The sequence below is a fragment of the Dendroctonus ponderosae genome, unplaced genomic scaffold, assembly GCF_020466585.1.
Source record: "Dendroctonus ponderosae isolate FM_Combo_2020 unplaced genomic scaffold, Dpon_F_20191213v2 Dpon_F_20191213_1, whole genome shotgun sequence".
NCBI lineage: Eukaryota > Metazoa > Arthropoda > Insecta > Coleoptera > Curculionidae > Dendroctonus > Dendroctonus ponderosae.
The window spans coordinates 46,563,452-46,576,983 of record NW_026017110.1 but is presented as its reverse complement, the minus strand read 5'-3'; the positions used below and the strand labels follow the sequence as shown (position 1 = coordinate 46,576,983).

The 13,532-nt window shown below is 36.9% G+C and overlaps 2 protein-coding genes across 3 annotated transcripts in view; one reads left to right on the top strand and one right to left on the bottom strand.

The window, feature by feature from the left end:
- The window catches only part of LOC109535977 (calexcitin-1), a 43,283-nt gene that overhangs the window by 11,515 nt on the left and 18,236 nt on the right, over positions 1-13,532 (top strand). The window lies entirely within an intron of this gene.
- LOC109535976 (leucine carboxyl methyltransferase 1) lies at positions 10,527-12,064 on the bottom strand. Its single transcript, XM_019902019.2, has 2 exons — positions 11,750-12,064; positions 10,527-11,661 (listed from the first exon to the last, which is right to left on the bottom strand). The coding sequence occupies exon 2, from the start codon at positions 11,654-11,656 to the stop codon at positions 10,724-10,726; it is 933 nt and encodes a 310-aa protein (XP_019757578.1). The 5' UTR covers positions 11,657-11,661; positions 11,750-12,064; the 3' UTR covers positions 10,527-10,723.

The window sequence follows — 13,532 nt, the reverse complement described above, 5'->3', positions numbered from 1 at the left end:
ACTCTTTTTTAGGTTAATTTAGGTTCTTTTGATAACGATAGCAGAAAATAGCTATCGAAACGTCAAGGTAATTTTTCAAATTAATTTCTCTACTAGTTGGAATTTTCTCTTACAGCTTGAGCCTAAGTGTGTCACAGGATACCCTCTAGGTGATAGTTCTTGATTACTTTTTGATCAATAATTCGTTGTTATTGCGAAATAGGAGCACTATTTATCAATCTGTAATAAAAGACGTGAGGAAATTCTGTCTTTTTTGAAGACAAAAATTTTTGAGGCGAAATGCCTAAAAAGAAGTTTGTAAAAAAATTTAAAAATTGCTTATTTACAGCATAAGTTAAAGAAAAACGGTTAAATAGAACAATATTCGTTCTATCGTTGCAGTTATTCTCAACTGTTTGCCTCCACTTGTACTTGAAGGCTCACACATTCGAAGAATCATCACTGCGAGCAAACTCTCGGTAGAAAACTGTTTTGGCGACATTAAATAGAGCAAACCTCTCTGTATTCCAGCGTGTTGTACCAGTTTTGCAGACAATTTTTAAAAAATCCGTTACAAATCAAAGTTTTTAGCTAAAGTAATTACGTGTGCGCCACTTGAAAGGCAAGAGTCCATTCTATAACTCCAGAAAACTTTATTTGAATAACTCGACCATTACAAATTTTCTAATATTCCTCAAATACTGCCAACTCGTTCGGGAAACACCTTTCTATAAGACAAACGATCAAACGATGAATATTTTGCAACGACTTGATAGAAACAAATTAGTTCTAGCAATGTGGCCACGTCTATGGAAAAATTAAAATTGCAGGATTTTTCGCAATATTTCCGGCAGATGTTGCACGGCAGCAAACTTTGCAAAGGCGACAGGCAAAATCAAGTTTTGCTTCAACCCTTTGGAACAGTCCGTTCTATAAAGGCTGCAAAGCTCAATTTAGGTAATCCGACAGTTAAAATTTTGACAATTTTTTTAAATATTTCTAGAAATAAATCATCAACCGAAAAGAATTTTGTAAAGACTCGTTATAGGCAAACTAGCTTTATAAATGTTACCAAGTATATTAAAAAAATACAATTGCAGGATTTTTCATGCCATTCTCGATAGAGTGGGTGCATGGCAGCAAATTCTGCAACCGAACTTTCCAAGCTAAGCTACGCCTCCACCCTTAAAGCTAGAACAGGATTTTTGCTCAATGTTAAGGATAAAAGTTCACTCTATAATTCCGGGAATTTTCAGTTGGATAACCGAAAAATCCGAATTTTGGAAAAATTTTTTAATAGCTACTTATAAATGGTTGTCAACTTTCTCCAGAATAACAAAAAGTTTCTACGAAACAAGGCATCAGACTAAGAATATTTTGCAATGACTTCTTGGAGACACAATAGCTCTATATAAATGTTGCCACGTCTATTAGAAAAAATACAATTGCAGGATTTTGCACGCCATTCGCGATAGAGTCGTTGCAGGGCAGCGAGTTCTGCAAGAGGACAGTCAAAGGTATGTTACGCATCCACCCTTAAAACCATAAGAACGACGTTTTGTGCCGTTTTAAAGGCAAAAGTAGACTCCAAAAACCCAGAAAGTTTAATTTGGATAACCTGACATTCAGAAGTTTGAAATTTTTTTCCAAAGTAGGTTTTAAAAATGTTGCCAAATTGTCCCATAAAAGAACACGAAGATTGTTTTACGACGACTTGTTAGAAAAAAATATCTTAATAGATGTTGCCACGTCTATTGAAAAAAAATTGCAGAATTTTTCTCTTACATTAGACTCTAAAAATCCAGAAAACTTAATTTGGGTAACCCGATAAATTGAAGTTTTTCCAAAAACTTTTCCGGAAAAGAACCGTTCTACGAAACAACGCATCAAGCAAGCAATATTTTACAACTCAATAAATGTTGCCACTTGTATATAAAAAAACTTAAGGTGAAGGAATTGCGGTCAATTCAGCAATTATTTTGAGAGCTGGTTTTTTCCTGAATTCAAAGGAGAAAACCCAACTGCATCAACATAAGTTTCACTGAAACAATCCATAATTTTGGCAAATTTTGGAAAAAAAAGACCAAGCAAAAAAACTTCAAAAGTGTCACTTGCCTTAAGAGTATTTGCAACACCGATAAAAACATCAAAGAGTCAATTCATCCCTTAACAAGCCCTAGAGTGAAGATCCGCAGTTCACTCAAAAACTCCCACATTAACACCCTGGAAATAGGCCTGGGTAACACTGTGTTGAGTGGCCTTATTGAGTTATTGCCGCTCTCTGAGTTAACGAGTTATAACTCATCGGTTCATGAGTTATAAGTGATTTATTAAAGCTTTACGAGACCCGAGACTGAAATTTTCACATCTAAAAAAGGACCATTGCCATTTTTTCTGAGTACCGTTTTACTACTTTGTTCAAGCAACTAAAAAAAAGTAATTTAGATTTTTCCAGCAACAGAACTGAGTCCAAAGAAAGTCGACTAATATTCTTGTAAAATCAATCCCTTAATTTTTATGCATAAAAGATTCAATTTGCCAGTATTTTACAGTAAAACGTACAACTAAAACGAGGTTTTTCTGTTTAGAGACAGTGTTGTTGTACAAATATTGATCTAAAAGTGAAGAAACTCTAGTTTTCCAAATAAATTATTATAAACTTTCGCTTAGTCAGTTCGGGGAAATATTTTTGGAAAAACGCCTAGAAATAATTATTAGGGTTTTGTCCATAATTCCAGGCTACAAAAAGTTTTCCAAAGATTTTTCCAAAGCGGTTAAGACGGCGAGTTCAAATTTATGTTATTATTTTCTACAGAAAATTCCCGAAGATTGTCAATATTTTAAGTAAAACTGAAAAATAATGCGATTTTTGCGTAGAAATAATTGCTTCATGAAAATTTAAAGAAACTTTAAAAGTCTTCAGAGCGATGCGGGCGGCGAATTTTCCAAATAATGTTTGGTAAACTTTCGCTCTCTGTTCGTTTTTTCAAGATAATCCTAATTATTTTTGGTAAAAAACTAAATAAAATTATTTGGTTTTGGTGTCAAATTCGAAGGTGAAAAGAGTTTTCTAAAATTCCCTGCAAACCGATGAATGAGGCGAATTTTCTAGCAAAATTTATTTTGTCATTTTTGGCTGAAAATACCCCATTATTGTCAGAAAACAAGAAAATCATCAGAAAATAACGTTTTATTGCGTTTTCGATTAAAAACTTTTAGTTTTGCGATCGGTTTTGGAGAAAACCTTAATGGTTTTCAAGAAAAAACGGGAGAAATTTATTTTCGTTTTTGTCTCGAACTCGACGCTGTATTTTGCAAAATTTTACAAAGCTATAAATTTATCTTGTAATTTTTCGCGTAAAAGCCCTCCAGATCGTCAGTATTTTTATGTGAAACTCTACAAAATAGAGCCCATTTTTTTAACCAACTCTTACAGTCTTCAGAGGAATGGAGGTGACAGAATTTCCAAATAATCTGTTAGAAAATTTCGCTCATTTTGTTCGTTTTTTGATAAAAAATTATTAGATTTTTGTTCCAAATTCGAAGCTTGAAAGGGATTAAAAAGGAAAACCTTTTTGCAAAGCGACCAAAGTTTCGAAATTTATTTCATAATTTTTCGCGGAAAATACCTTAAAATTGTTAGCATTTTTAAGTGGAACTAAGTGAAAAATTGAGCATTTAGAAGAAAAAGTTGGGTAAAACTGGAAAATTCTGAAATTGGAAAGAAATTTTTTAAATATTATTAATAAATGGCCCCTAAAAAGAATCTAAAAACAAGTAAAAAAAGTAATCAACATTTTACCAGCAACGGAACTGAGTAACTGCATCGGTCCGTTGGGTTGGCACACCAAACCATTTGCGTAGCACTGCGCCAACTCCTAAAAATTAACTGAGTTACCCAGGCCTAATTCCATCTGCAGTTTCCAAATTAATCCCACAAATTTGTCATATTCCGACATTAATTTGAAAACTCGACTGAGCAAAAATCAACAGTTGGATAACTGAACCACCACTTAATTAGTCACTCAATTCGTTACGATTCCGGCAAAATAGCAAGACCTGCCGCGAATGTGCAAAACAAACCGACCTAAAATTGCTGGAATTTACGGGCGAAAGAACGCCCGCTTTCGAAAACAGTGCAACTCTCCAGAGTTCTATGGGAGTTTTGCATGATGCCAATTCCCGTGAGGTGCATTTTAAGCTTCATTAAACCCAACTGGCCACGATAAGACTCACGTTGGAATTGTGCGGGTTAAGACGACTTGCTCCTCTGGCTCATATTAGCATGCTATTGAACTTTCCACTTAACCCAGTTCTGCTTAGCCTATATGGGAATTGCGTTTGTGCTTTGGATATTAAACGACACAGCACGGGTTTGTTCAAATTGAAGAGAATAAAAGGAACTAAGAACTTAATATTCAATTCAGAAGGAGAAGAAAAAGCGTCCACTTGACGCCCCTCCGAAGAATAATATATAACACACCCACAACGATGTTTCGTCCCCCAAAGTTCTCAAGAATGAAATATTGGCCCCAAAACTTCACTAGAGAAAATGGAAAGGGGCAGAATGCTAAATAACCCACTAAGATCCCAAAGCCTAATTAGCCAATATGCACAGGATTTATCCAACTCATAATTAGCGAGCCGTGTAGCTGCCTAATGGGGGGGTTTCATCTATTATTTATCGCTTTCGGACTAGGAAAATTGAATACAAATTGAGGCGATTTAATGGATTTTAATCGAGATGTTTGTTGTCCGCAGATCGCTAATAACCACGATCGAATGACTCAATGGATTAATCTAACTTTATCATAATTCACTGCTGTATGACGCACGTTTTATTAGAAATGCGCCCAAAGTTTTTAGGGTAAAAATGCCTGATTTGAATTGACCTCGTTTCGGGGTAGCAAAATTTATTGTCAATCGATAGACGGCATAATTTATTGGTAGTCAGCCCAGAGACAACTGAATTTAAAGATAAGGAGTCGAATTGGAGCAGGTTTATTTACTGCCTCATACTTACCACAACCACAAAAATCAACTAATGTTAATAGGAAGTGGTGCACGGATCAGAAAAAGGCTTTAAAGACTTTTTCACTGAAAGAATAGTAAAAAAAAATGAAAAATCTGTTTAGTCAAGGCCCCGTTTAAGAACGATTGAAATGCCCTGTTTCTGGTCTTGAGAACTAGCAGTTCAAGGAAGAAATTTATGCAACATCGTACCTACCAATATTTTATTTGTTAGGTACTCGAATTCCCTCAAGTCCTTCCAGAAGTTCTCAAAACTACAGGGTTGCAAAATCGCATTTTCTCCGTCAACTCGCCTTTCGGTTAAAGAAAACAGGCAAAGACGGAAAAGAGCATGTTTAACTTTCAGAAAATTCACAACTTCTTGCCGGGAGATTAAAAAAACTATCAATTTTTAAAAATTTCCCGGGGCCGATTCACGCATGGTGATTACTAACCAGCTTGACGGAAAGCACGAGAATCAGAGAACTTAGTGAACTTACGAAGTGAGAGTCAAAGCGTTTATTGCAGAGTTTACGTCAAACTCATTAAAAACCTTCACTCTTCTTAATTGATTGCCGCAAATTTATCAACTTTATATTTTATTTTAATATAACAAACGACCAAATTGTCACAGCAAAGGGGCCATAAATCAACGAAAAAAAGGCGAAACTGTCCACATAATGGCCAAAATCCAATAAACAATAAAGAACTGATTAAAGTGGAACCATTCGGTCGACCCGGAATATATGAAGCACAGATCGAAGTAATAATAATAAAAAAAACGACAAACTAGGATTGAAAAGCCACAAATGCATCACAAAACAAGGTAGCAACCGACTAGGAAACGCTGGACTTTATTGGGCTGTTTCGAAAAGAGGGCGATTTTCGTCGATTTAAAGGCTTTGGAAAAGTCATCATTGCGTTACCTAGAACCCACATCCAGTATTTTATACAGGGTTATCCATTTTATGCTTGAGAAATTAAAGTAAAAAAAACACACAAAATATTCAGATGGAGACGAAAAGTTTTATTCAATATAAATATTAAACCTTGCCATTATACGTGAAAAACAATATTATTTAAATGTCCTCCACGGGACCTTCTACAGGCCTCAATCATTTTGAGGTAATTTTGAATGACTTTTCGCCACATTACCCGTAATATCTCGGTCATAACTTCACGGATATTGGCTTTCAGTTGCTCAAGCGTTTGAGGATTGTTGGCTTAAACACGATCTTTCGCATAGCCCCGCAAAAAGAAATCTAACGGTGTTAAGTCCCAGGATCTTGCGGGCCAATTGACATCCCTCAATCTCGAAATTACGCGTCCAGAACATTTATCTGCAATAGTGCTCTAACTGCCAGTGTTGTGTGACTCGTTGCCTCATCCTGCTGGAACCACATGTCTTCCAGATCATAATCTTCAGTTTCTCTCCAAAAATAATCGGTTAACATGCGTCTATAGCGCTCAGAATTGAATGTTATTGCTCTTCCTTGATGGTTCTCAAAAAGATACGGGCCAATAACACCACCGGACCATAATGTACACCATACGGCCACTTTTTCAGGATGCAAAGGCCCTTTTGCGATCACCTGAGGATTTTGAGAGCCCCATATGCCTATGTTCTGCGTTGCCCATGGTCTTGAGGCTTAAGTTCGTGAGTCAGTTGGACTTTGTATGGATGGAGCTTCAAATCCAATTGCAAAATTCGCCACAATGAGCCGTAAGACAAGTCCAAATGTTGAATATCAGTACCCGATCCAGTCTCTTCAAATTTTTCACTGTGTTCGAAATTGTTTCCTCTATGGTTCGATTATATCGACCGTAATCCGCTCGTAAAGCCCTGAACGTAGATACAGCAGAATCACCATTTTTATAGTAACATTTAATAATTTTTTCGCGGTCTTCGACAGTTAAACGATCCATATTCCAAAATGGCAAACCTTCAACTAAAACAAAAACGCTTCGGATGACGTTTACCTTTGACAGATATCAAACAGCAAGGTTTAACTTTCCCAACCTCGAATTAGATAACCCGTTACGAATGTAAAAAACTTTTAAAAGTTCTAATCAAGGATTTTCATCCAGGATCAATTTTTGGGGGCGATTGTTTGAAAAACCTTAGTCTAGTTGGAAGTATAAGGTTTTGAGTATCTACTGGAAAGTTTGCAAATCTGCTCAAAATCTCAAAATCGCGCAAACCTGAATATTTTCCATGCCTGGAACCACTGGAAGCAAACATTCTCTGACAAAGATGTAAGTTCCAATCTTTACTTATATTAATACTTTTAAAGTATTGAAAAACCTGTCACAAGAGGTATAATTCCTATCAAAATAAACTTTCCTTCAACCTGCGCCGTCCAATGTATAAGTAATTCATTTTCTAAGTGGAAACGACCTCGAAACTCCTCAAATCTGCAAATTGTGCCTCAATACCAACAAGTTATCAGACGTCAAGACAGCAGAGGTCAGAAAGTCCCCGATTTGAAAATTCGAGTGTTTTGGCTTAAATTACACTTTCCGTTGAGGAAAAACCGCCAAAGCCGTCCAGAGGAACTTTAACTTTTCGCTTCAAATTAAAGAAACAATGTGAACATTTTTTTCTTCCGCATCAACCAATGAAAGAGTCCCTTTACTTATTTATTATTAATGGGAAAGTCCTCAAAACACCAAATTGACCCTTAAATGTCAAAAACGTTAAATCCTGATGACGCCTAGGAGCATAACAAATCACTATTGTAAAAAAAATATTTTTGTTTCAAATTGCACTTTTGTTTGAGAAAAAACGAGCAAACCGTCAAGGGAAAGTTTAATTTTGAGAAAATCTGCAGTTATTGCAATTTTGGGAAGTTTGCAGGACCGAATCGAATTAAACTTTGACTTTAGTATATTTTAGGTCTGGATAGTGACTCAGTTGATGACTTTTTTTACTTGTTCTCAGATTTATTATTATTTAAGGGCCATTTATTAATATTTTTAAAATTTCTTAAAAATTTCAGAATTTTCCAGTTTTCGCCAAGTTACTCTTCCTTCTAAATGCTTAATTTTCTAGGATTTCACTTAAAAATGCTGACAGTTTTAAAGTATTTTCCGCAAAACACTAAGAAATAAATTTCGAATCCTTCGTGGCTTTGAAAAAGGTTCGAAATCCCTTTCCAGCCTCAAGTTTGGGACAAGAATCAAATAATTTTCTATCGAAGAACGAACAGAATCAGTGCAAGTTTATAAAAACCCTTCACCTCTATTCCTCTGAAGAATTGTAAAAAAATTGTGATTTTTTTAGTTTTGACTGATTTTTTTTGCTTTATTTCCATTCAAAAACGCTCTATTTTGTAGAGTTGCACTTAAAAATACTGACGATCTGGAGGTCTTTTACGCGAAAAATTACAACAAAAAGTTATAGCTTTTTAAAAAAATGTTAAAAACTTTTTTCAGCGTCGAATTCGGGACAAAAACGAAAATAAATTTCTCTCGTTTTTTCCCGAAAATCATTAAGATTTTCTCAAGAACCGATCACAAAACTAAAAATTTTTAATAAAAAAAAAACATTATTTTCTTCTTTTCTGACAATAATGAAGTCTTTTCGGCCAAAAATGACAAAATTAATTTTGCTACAAAATTCTATTCTATTCTCAAGAATTTGCACCAAAACCAAATAAATTTATTCAGTTTTTTACCGAAAGTAATTCAGATTATCTTGAAAAAAGCCAAGGCAAAAGTTTCCAAAGAAATTACTTGGAAAATTCGCCACTCTCATATCGTTCTGAAAATTTTTCAAATTTCTTTAAAATGTTAGGTCTTTAAATTTTTATTGGATATATATTTTTTAACACTCAGCTTCTGAACAGCTTTGTAATTTTTTCTGGAACCTTTTGCGGCTTCGAGTTTTGAACAAAACCCTAATAATTTTTCCTGGATTTTTTCCTTAAAATATTTCACCGAACAGAGCAAGTGAAAGTTTATAGTCAATTATTCGGAAAACTCGCCACTTTTGTCGCTGTAAATAATTTGGTTTATTTAAATTCCGGTTTCTTCACTTTTAGGCCAATATTTCTAAACAGAACAACGCGCTTTTCCCTAACGTTTCACTGTAAAATACTGGCAAGCTGAGAGTCTTTTATGCAAAAAAGTTAAAAGATGGATTTTGCAAGAAAAGTCGTCGCTTTTACAGTTTGGTCTTCTGTATCGTCTTTTTCGAATACCCGTTTTACCCTTGAATTTGAGACAAAAGCGAAACAAGGTCATCTGGTTTTTTTCGACAACATTTAAGATTTCTCAAAAAACGACCGGAGAAAGCAAAAGCATTTAATCAATATTTGGAAAACGCGTCATCTTCATCGCTCTGAAATTTTTCTTCAAAATCTCCGGATTTTTCCGTTTTGGACCAAATAGTTTCAAGCAATCGTATGCACAAAAGCAATATGTTGATGGCTTTTTTTGTTAGATGCTAAAATTCCGCCACCGGCCATGAGTTATAACTCATTAACCAATGAGTTAAAACTCATTAACTCAGAGAGCGACAACAACTGAAAAACGCAAGTCAACACAGTGTTACCCAGGCCTAATGCAAACACACCTCTGAAGATGCACACCACTCGTGATTGCCAAACGCCTCGAAGAAATGATTTTCCTTGACGACAAAGCTCGAAAAACTCACTAGGTTCAACTGGAAGATTTCCAAAATCCCCAATTATTCCTGCAAATCATCAAACCACCCAATAGACATATAGAAGGCGCAATAAATCAGCCAAAAAAGCCAAAGCTGTCCACATAATGTCCAAAATCCAATAAACAATAAAGCATTGCTGCCAAATATAAAACAAAGGCCGAAATAATAATAATCGAAAAAAAATAAAAATGCCGCAAGAGTAGGTAGAAAACGACTGCGAAAATCTGGATTTTATTGGCCTGGTTTGAAAAAGGGGGCGATTTCGGAGCTTAGGCTAAACGAACGCTGTGTTACCTGAAAACCCATATTCAGGACGATTTGAAAACATTACCAGCAACTGTAAGACCAATTTAACCAAAGCAGTTCGTTGCACTGAAACTTGGCTCTTAAACAGACTATTGATCGTTGTTTTCTAACGCTTTTCCAAGAATTTTATTGCGAATGGGGCGCATTTGATTCACACAACTAAAGTTCGATGAAAAACATTCGCATTGATTGGCGATAAGAAGACGGTCGACTGGACTGATTTGGAAAGTTTCGCGAGCTTCAATTTTTCATCATCGATCTAATAGGTTATTTAGCCGACTCGGGGCGCGGTTTACTTAAACTTTCATCGAAGATTGATATGCAAAGCAGCCTTTCAGTAATTTCGCGCATTTTATATAAAACCCCCACATGCCGCAACAGGTACAGACAGGAAAGTTTACAACGAAAAAGATTCATATCATTTGACGCTGGAAAGCTTTTGCCGTATAGAGCAGGAAAATTCATCAACACGATAGCGAAATACTTTCCAGCGCTTTTATCTGGATGTTTCGGCACGAACACCGACATCTATTTGAATAATTCACGCATAGCAAAACTGCAATTTTCCCCGTAAGGACTTAGTGGCTGTTTAGAGCCCTTTATTCAACTAATAAACCACACTAGAAAACATTATATAATCAATTTCATAAACGATTTAAAGCTGGCCAAGCCAATTAATAAACGCAAAAAATCAGGCGCAAATACGAAGTATCACAGTCATTTTGTTGTTGTTTTTTAAATGTTTAAGTAATTCACTGTCTACATGTTGATGCCGAAATCAGCAAAATCCTGACCGAGCCAGCCAATGCTGAGGCTGTAATGCTGAAAGAGCTGGATCAACAGCTCATGTTCGTCCAGAAACTCGATTTTTTCAATTCGTGCAATTTCGTTTCGGTCAATCGCCCGATAGATCTGCACCATGTCCCAGGCTTTCGCCCCTATCCAGCCATTATTAATGAAAATATCTCGTTGAGTTTCCAGATTTTTGCAGTGGGAAATTCCCGCCATATTGCAGCCTCTGGCTCGTAGATTTCCCAGCATTATGTCCCCGAACGTATCATTCATGTTGCACATTTCGTAGTTGATAAAAAGCCCCGTGGAAAATGACGAGGAAAGCCACTGGAGCAGCCGATTGACGCAATCATTCTCCACATACACCAGCACGCATTCAGCAATAAACAATGTGGGCTTATCGAACTTTATTTCTGCCTGTCGCAGCTTCTCCTTCAGCTGCGGAATATTCCTCAGATCCACTCCCAAGCAGTGAAAGTTGCCCGAATGCAGATCAGTGGAACTGAACTTCACCTCGCCATCCTGCTCGTAAATCCGGTCCAAAAGGGGCTTGTTCCGCTTGATCACGTAGCACTTTTTTGATGTGACTGTGGGAAAGTCCAGTTCCACATAACAGGAGATCACAATACCCTCATCCTTCAGCCGCCAGTACAACGTATCAAAGCCGGCCCCAAAGTTGATTATTTGTGCGTTGCTGCCCGCTCTGCTGATGAACTTTTGGATAAAATTGTCCACTCCTTTCACGCGAGCGAAATATCCCCGATTTATTTCGGGGGCTCGTCGCTCGATATGCCTGACAAAATAGGATATGTAATTGTCGGTCCAATAGCCCAATTGCACTGCGCCCCTTTTGCACTCGCTCGCATCGTCGTTTGTAGCCATTACGGGCACATCACCCATTTTTCCTGCAAGTTAAACCAGAGTTTCTAGGTTAGGTGCTCTGGTTGGGGGGGCTCAATCCCGTCGAATCACTGATATAAGTGCTGTACTTACTAGCGTGTGCTTCGCGTTGGTGTAATTAACTCTACTGGGGGTCTATCCGTGGGATTTTGCCAATTTCTTCAGTTATTTTGGGGCTTGTATTGATATTCTCTTTGCCGGAGATGTCACTGTCAAAGCTGCCTTCTACTGCAAGTGTTCCCAACCGCACAACAGCCACTGCAGTCTAAACCTGCGCCGCTCGCCTTTAGAAGGTAGATTTTGAGAATTTTACTTGAGAAGGTGAATTTTACCGAGCAAAACCTCGTCGATAAAGTCTGACTAGACGGCAGTCAGCTCGAAATCAGCTTGCAAACCTTCCACGAACGTCTGTTGTTGGCAACACTGATGTGCGGCCAAGTGTGCGCCGATAGGCAACACACTAAGCAAGCGCTTAAATAGCCCCCCATAGGCGGCTCCTAACGGGGCGCTTCATTATCCAAAACGCAGAGACGGTTCATTTTTGGCGCTTTCTTTTTTCTTTCTTTCTTCAAACATCCACTTTCTTTCTTGGGATTTTCAATTATCTATTTACAGTAAAGGGAGAGTAACCCCTTAGCGGAATGCGCCGTAAGCTAAGAAAACGCGCGCCAATTTTTAAAATTTCTCAAATGGCCTAACATGCTCAAAACTCAAACCTCAATTAAGGCAAGGGTTCGGCTCTAACTCTGACTAGCTGAGTGTGCTTTGGGCATGTTAAAAGGCTGTTGACATAGAGAAACTTTCCTTTCTAGACAATCCTTATTGGGCTGAAAACTTCCACATTAACGCGGTGGAACTATTAAATAATTCGCACAAATCCCCGGCCTGTGGAGTTTTGCGCAAAGAAAAGGTCGGTTTGAATGAAATGATGAGCAAAGTTGAGGCAAACGCCTGTAAATGACTGTTAAAAATGCATTAAAACTCTTCGTGGATGTTATGCGGAGGCGAATTAATTTCGCCATTCAGTTTCAATGAGCAAGAGCGGCAATTTCCCTTTCGTCAGTCGGTTGTTAATTGTTTAGCTCTGGTTGCGATGTGGCTGTTGCGCGAAACAACAAGTGTATTATTAATAAAACACCGACGAATAGCTGGATTTTACTCTCGTTTCTAATTAGCTGATTAATCGTTCTAAGGCGGAAATTAATTGGAAAAAGGGTTTGTATGGTTGGCAACTTTCCCAAATTGCTTTTCCGCTCTATTTACTCGGCAAGTGCAGACGCTGAATATTGAGAATTTATGCTCAGGAGGCTTATTTTGTCAGCAAACTGGGCTCAAATTGGTTGTTAACACAATCTATTGATATTGGCCGGTAACGTCAAACTCTAACTTAGTTTAAGTGGAATTTATATGCATCGAGTAGAGGCGCTTTTAACCACTAACGCACCGGCGCAGTAACTCAGTTCCGTTGTTGGGAAAAAGTTGATGACTTTTTTTAGTTGTTTTTAGATTTATTTTAAGGGCCATTTATTAATAATAATTTTAAAATTTCTTTAAAATTTCTGAATTTTCCAGTTTAAGCCAAGTTACTCTTTCTTCTAAATGCTCAATTTTCTAGTTTCACTTAAAAATGCTTATAGTCTTAAAGTACTTTCCGCAAAAAATTATGAAATAAATTTCGAATCCTTCGTCGCTTTGTAAAAAGTTTTCAAACCCCTTTCCAGCTTCGAATTTAGAGCAAAAGTCAAATAATTTTCTAAAATAAAAAATCGAACAGAATAAGCGAAAGTTATTTACAGATTATTTGGAAATCTCGTCACCTCAATACCTCTAAAGACTGTAACAGTTCGTTAAAAAAATTTGGTTTTCTTAGTCTTGA

Coding starts and splice junctions, on each gene's coding strand:
- LOC109535976 (XM_019902019.2), bottom strand. CDS start 11,656: ATGGGTGATGTGCCCGTAATGGCTACAAACGACGATGCGAGCGAGTGC.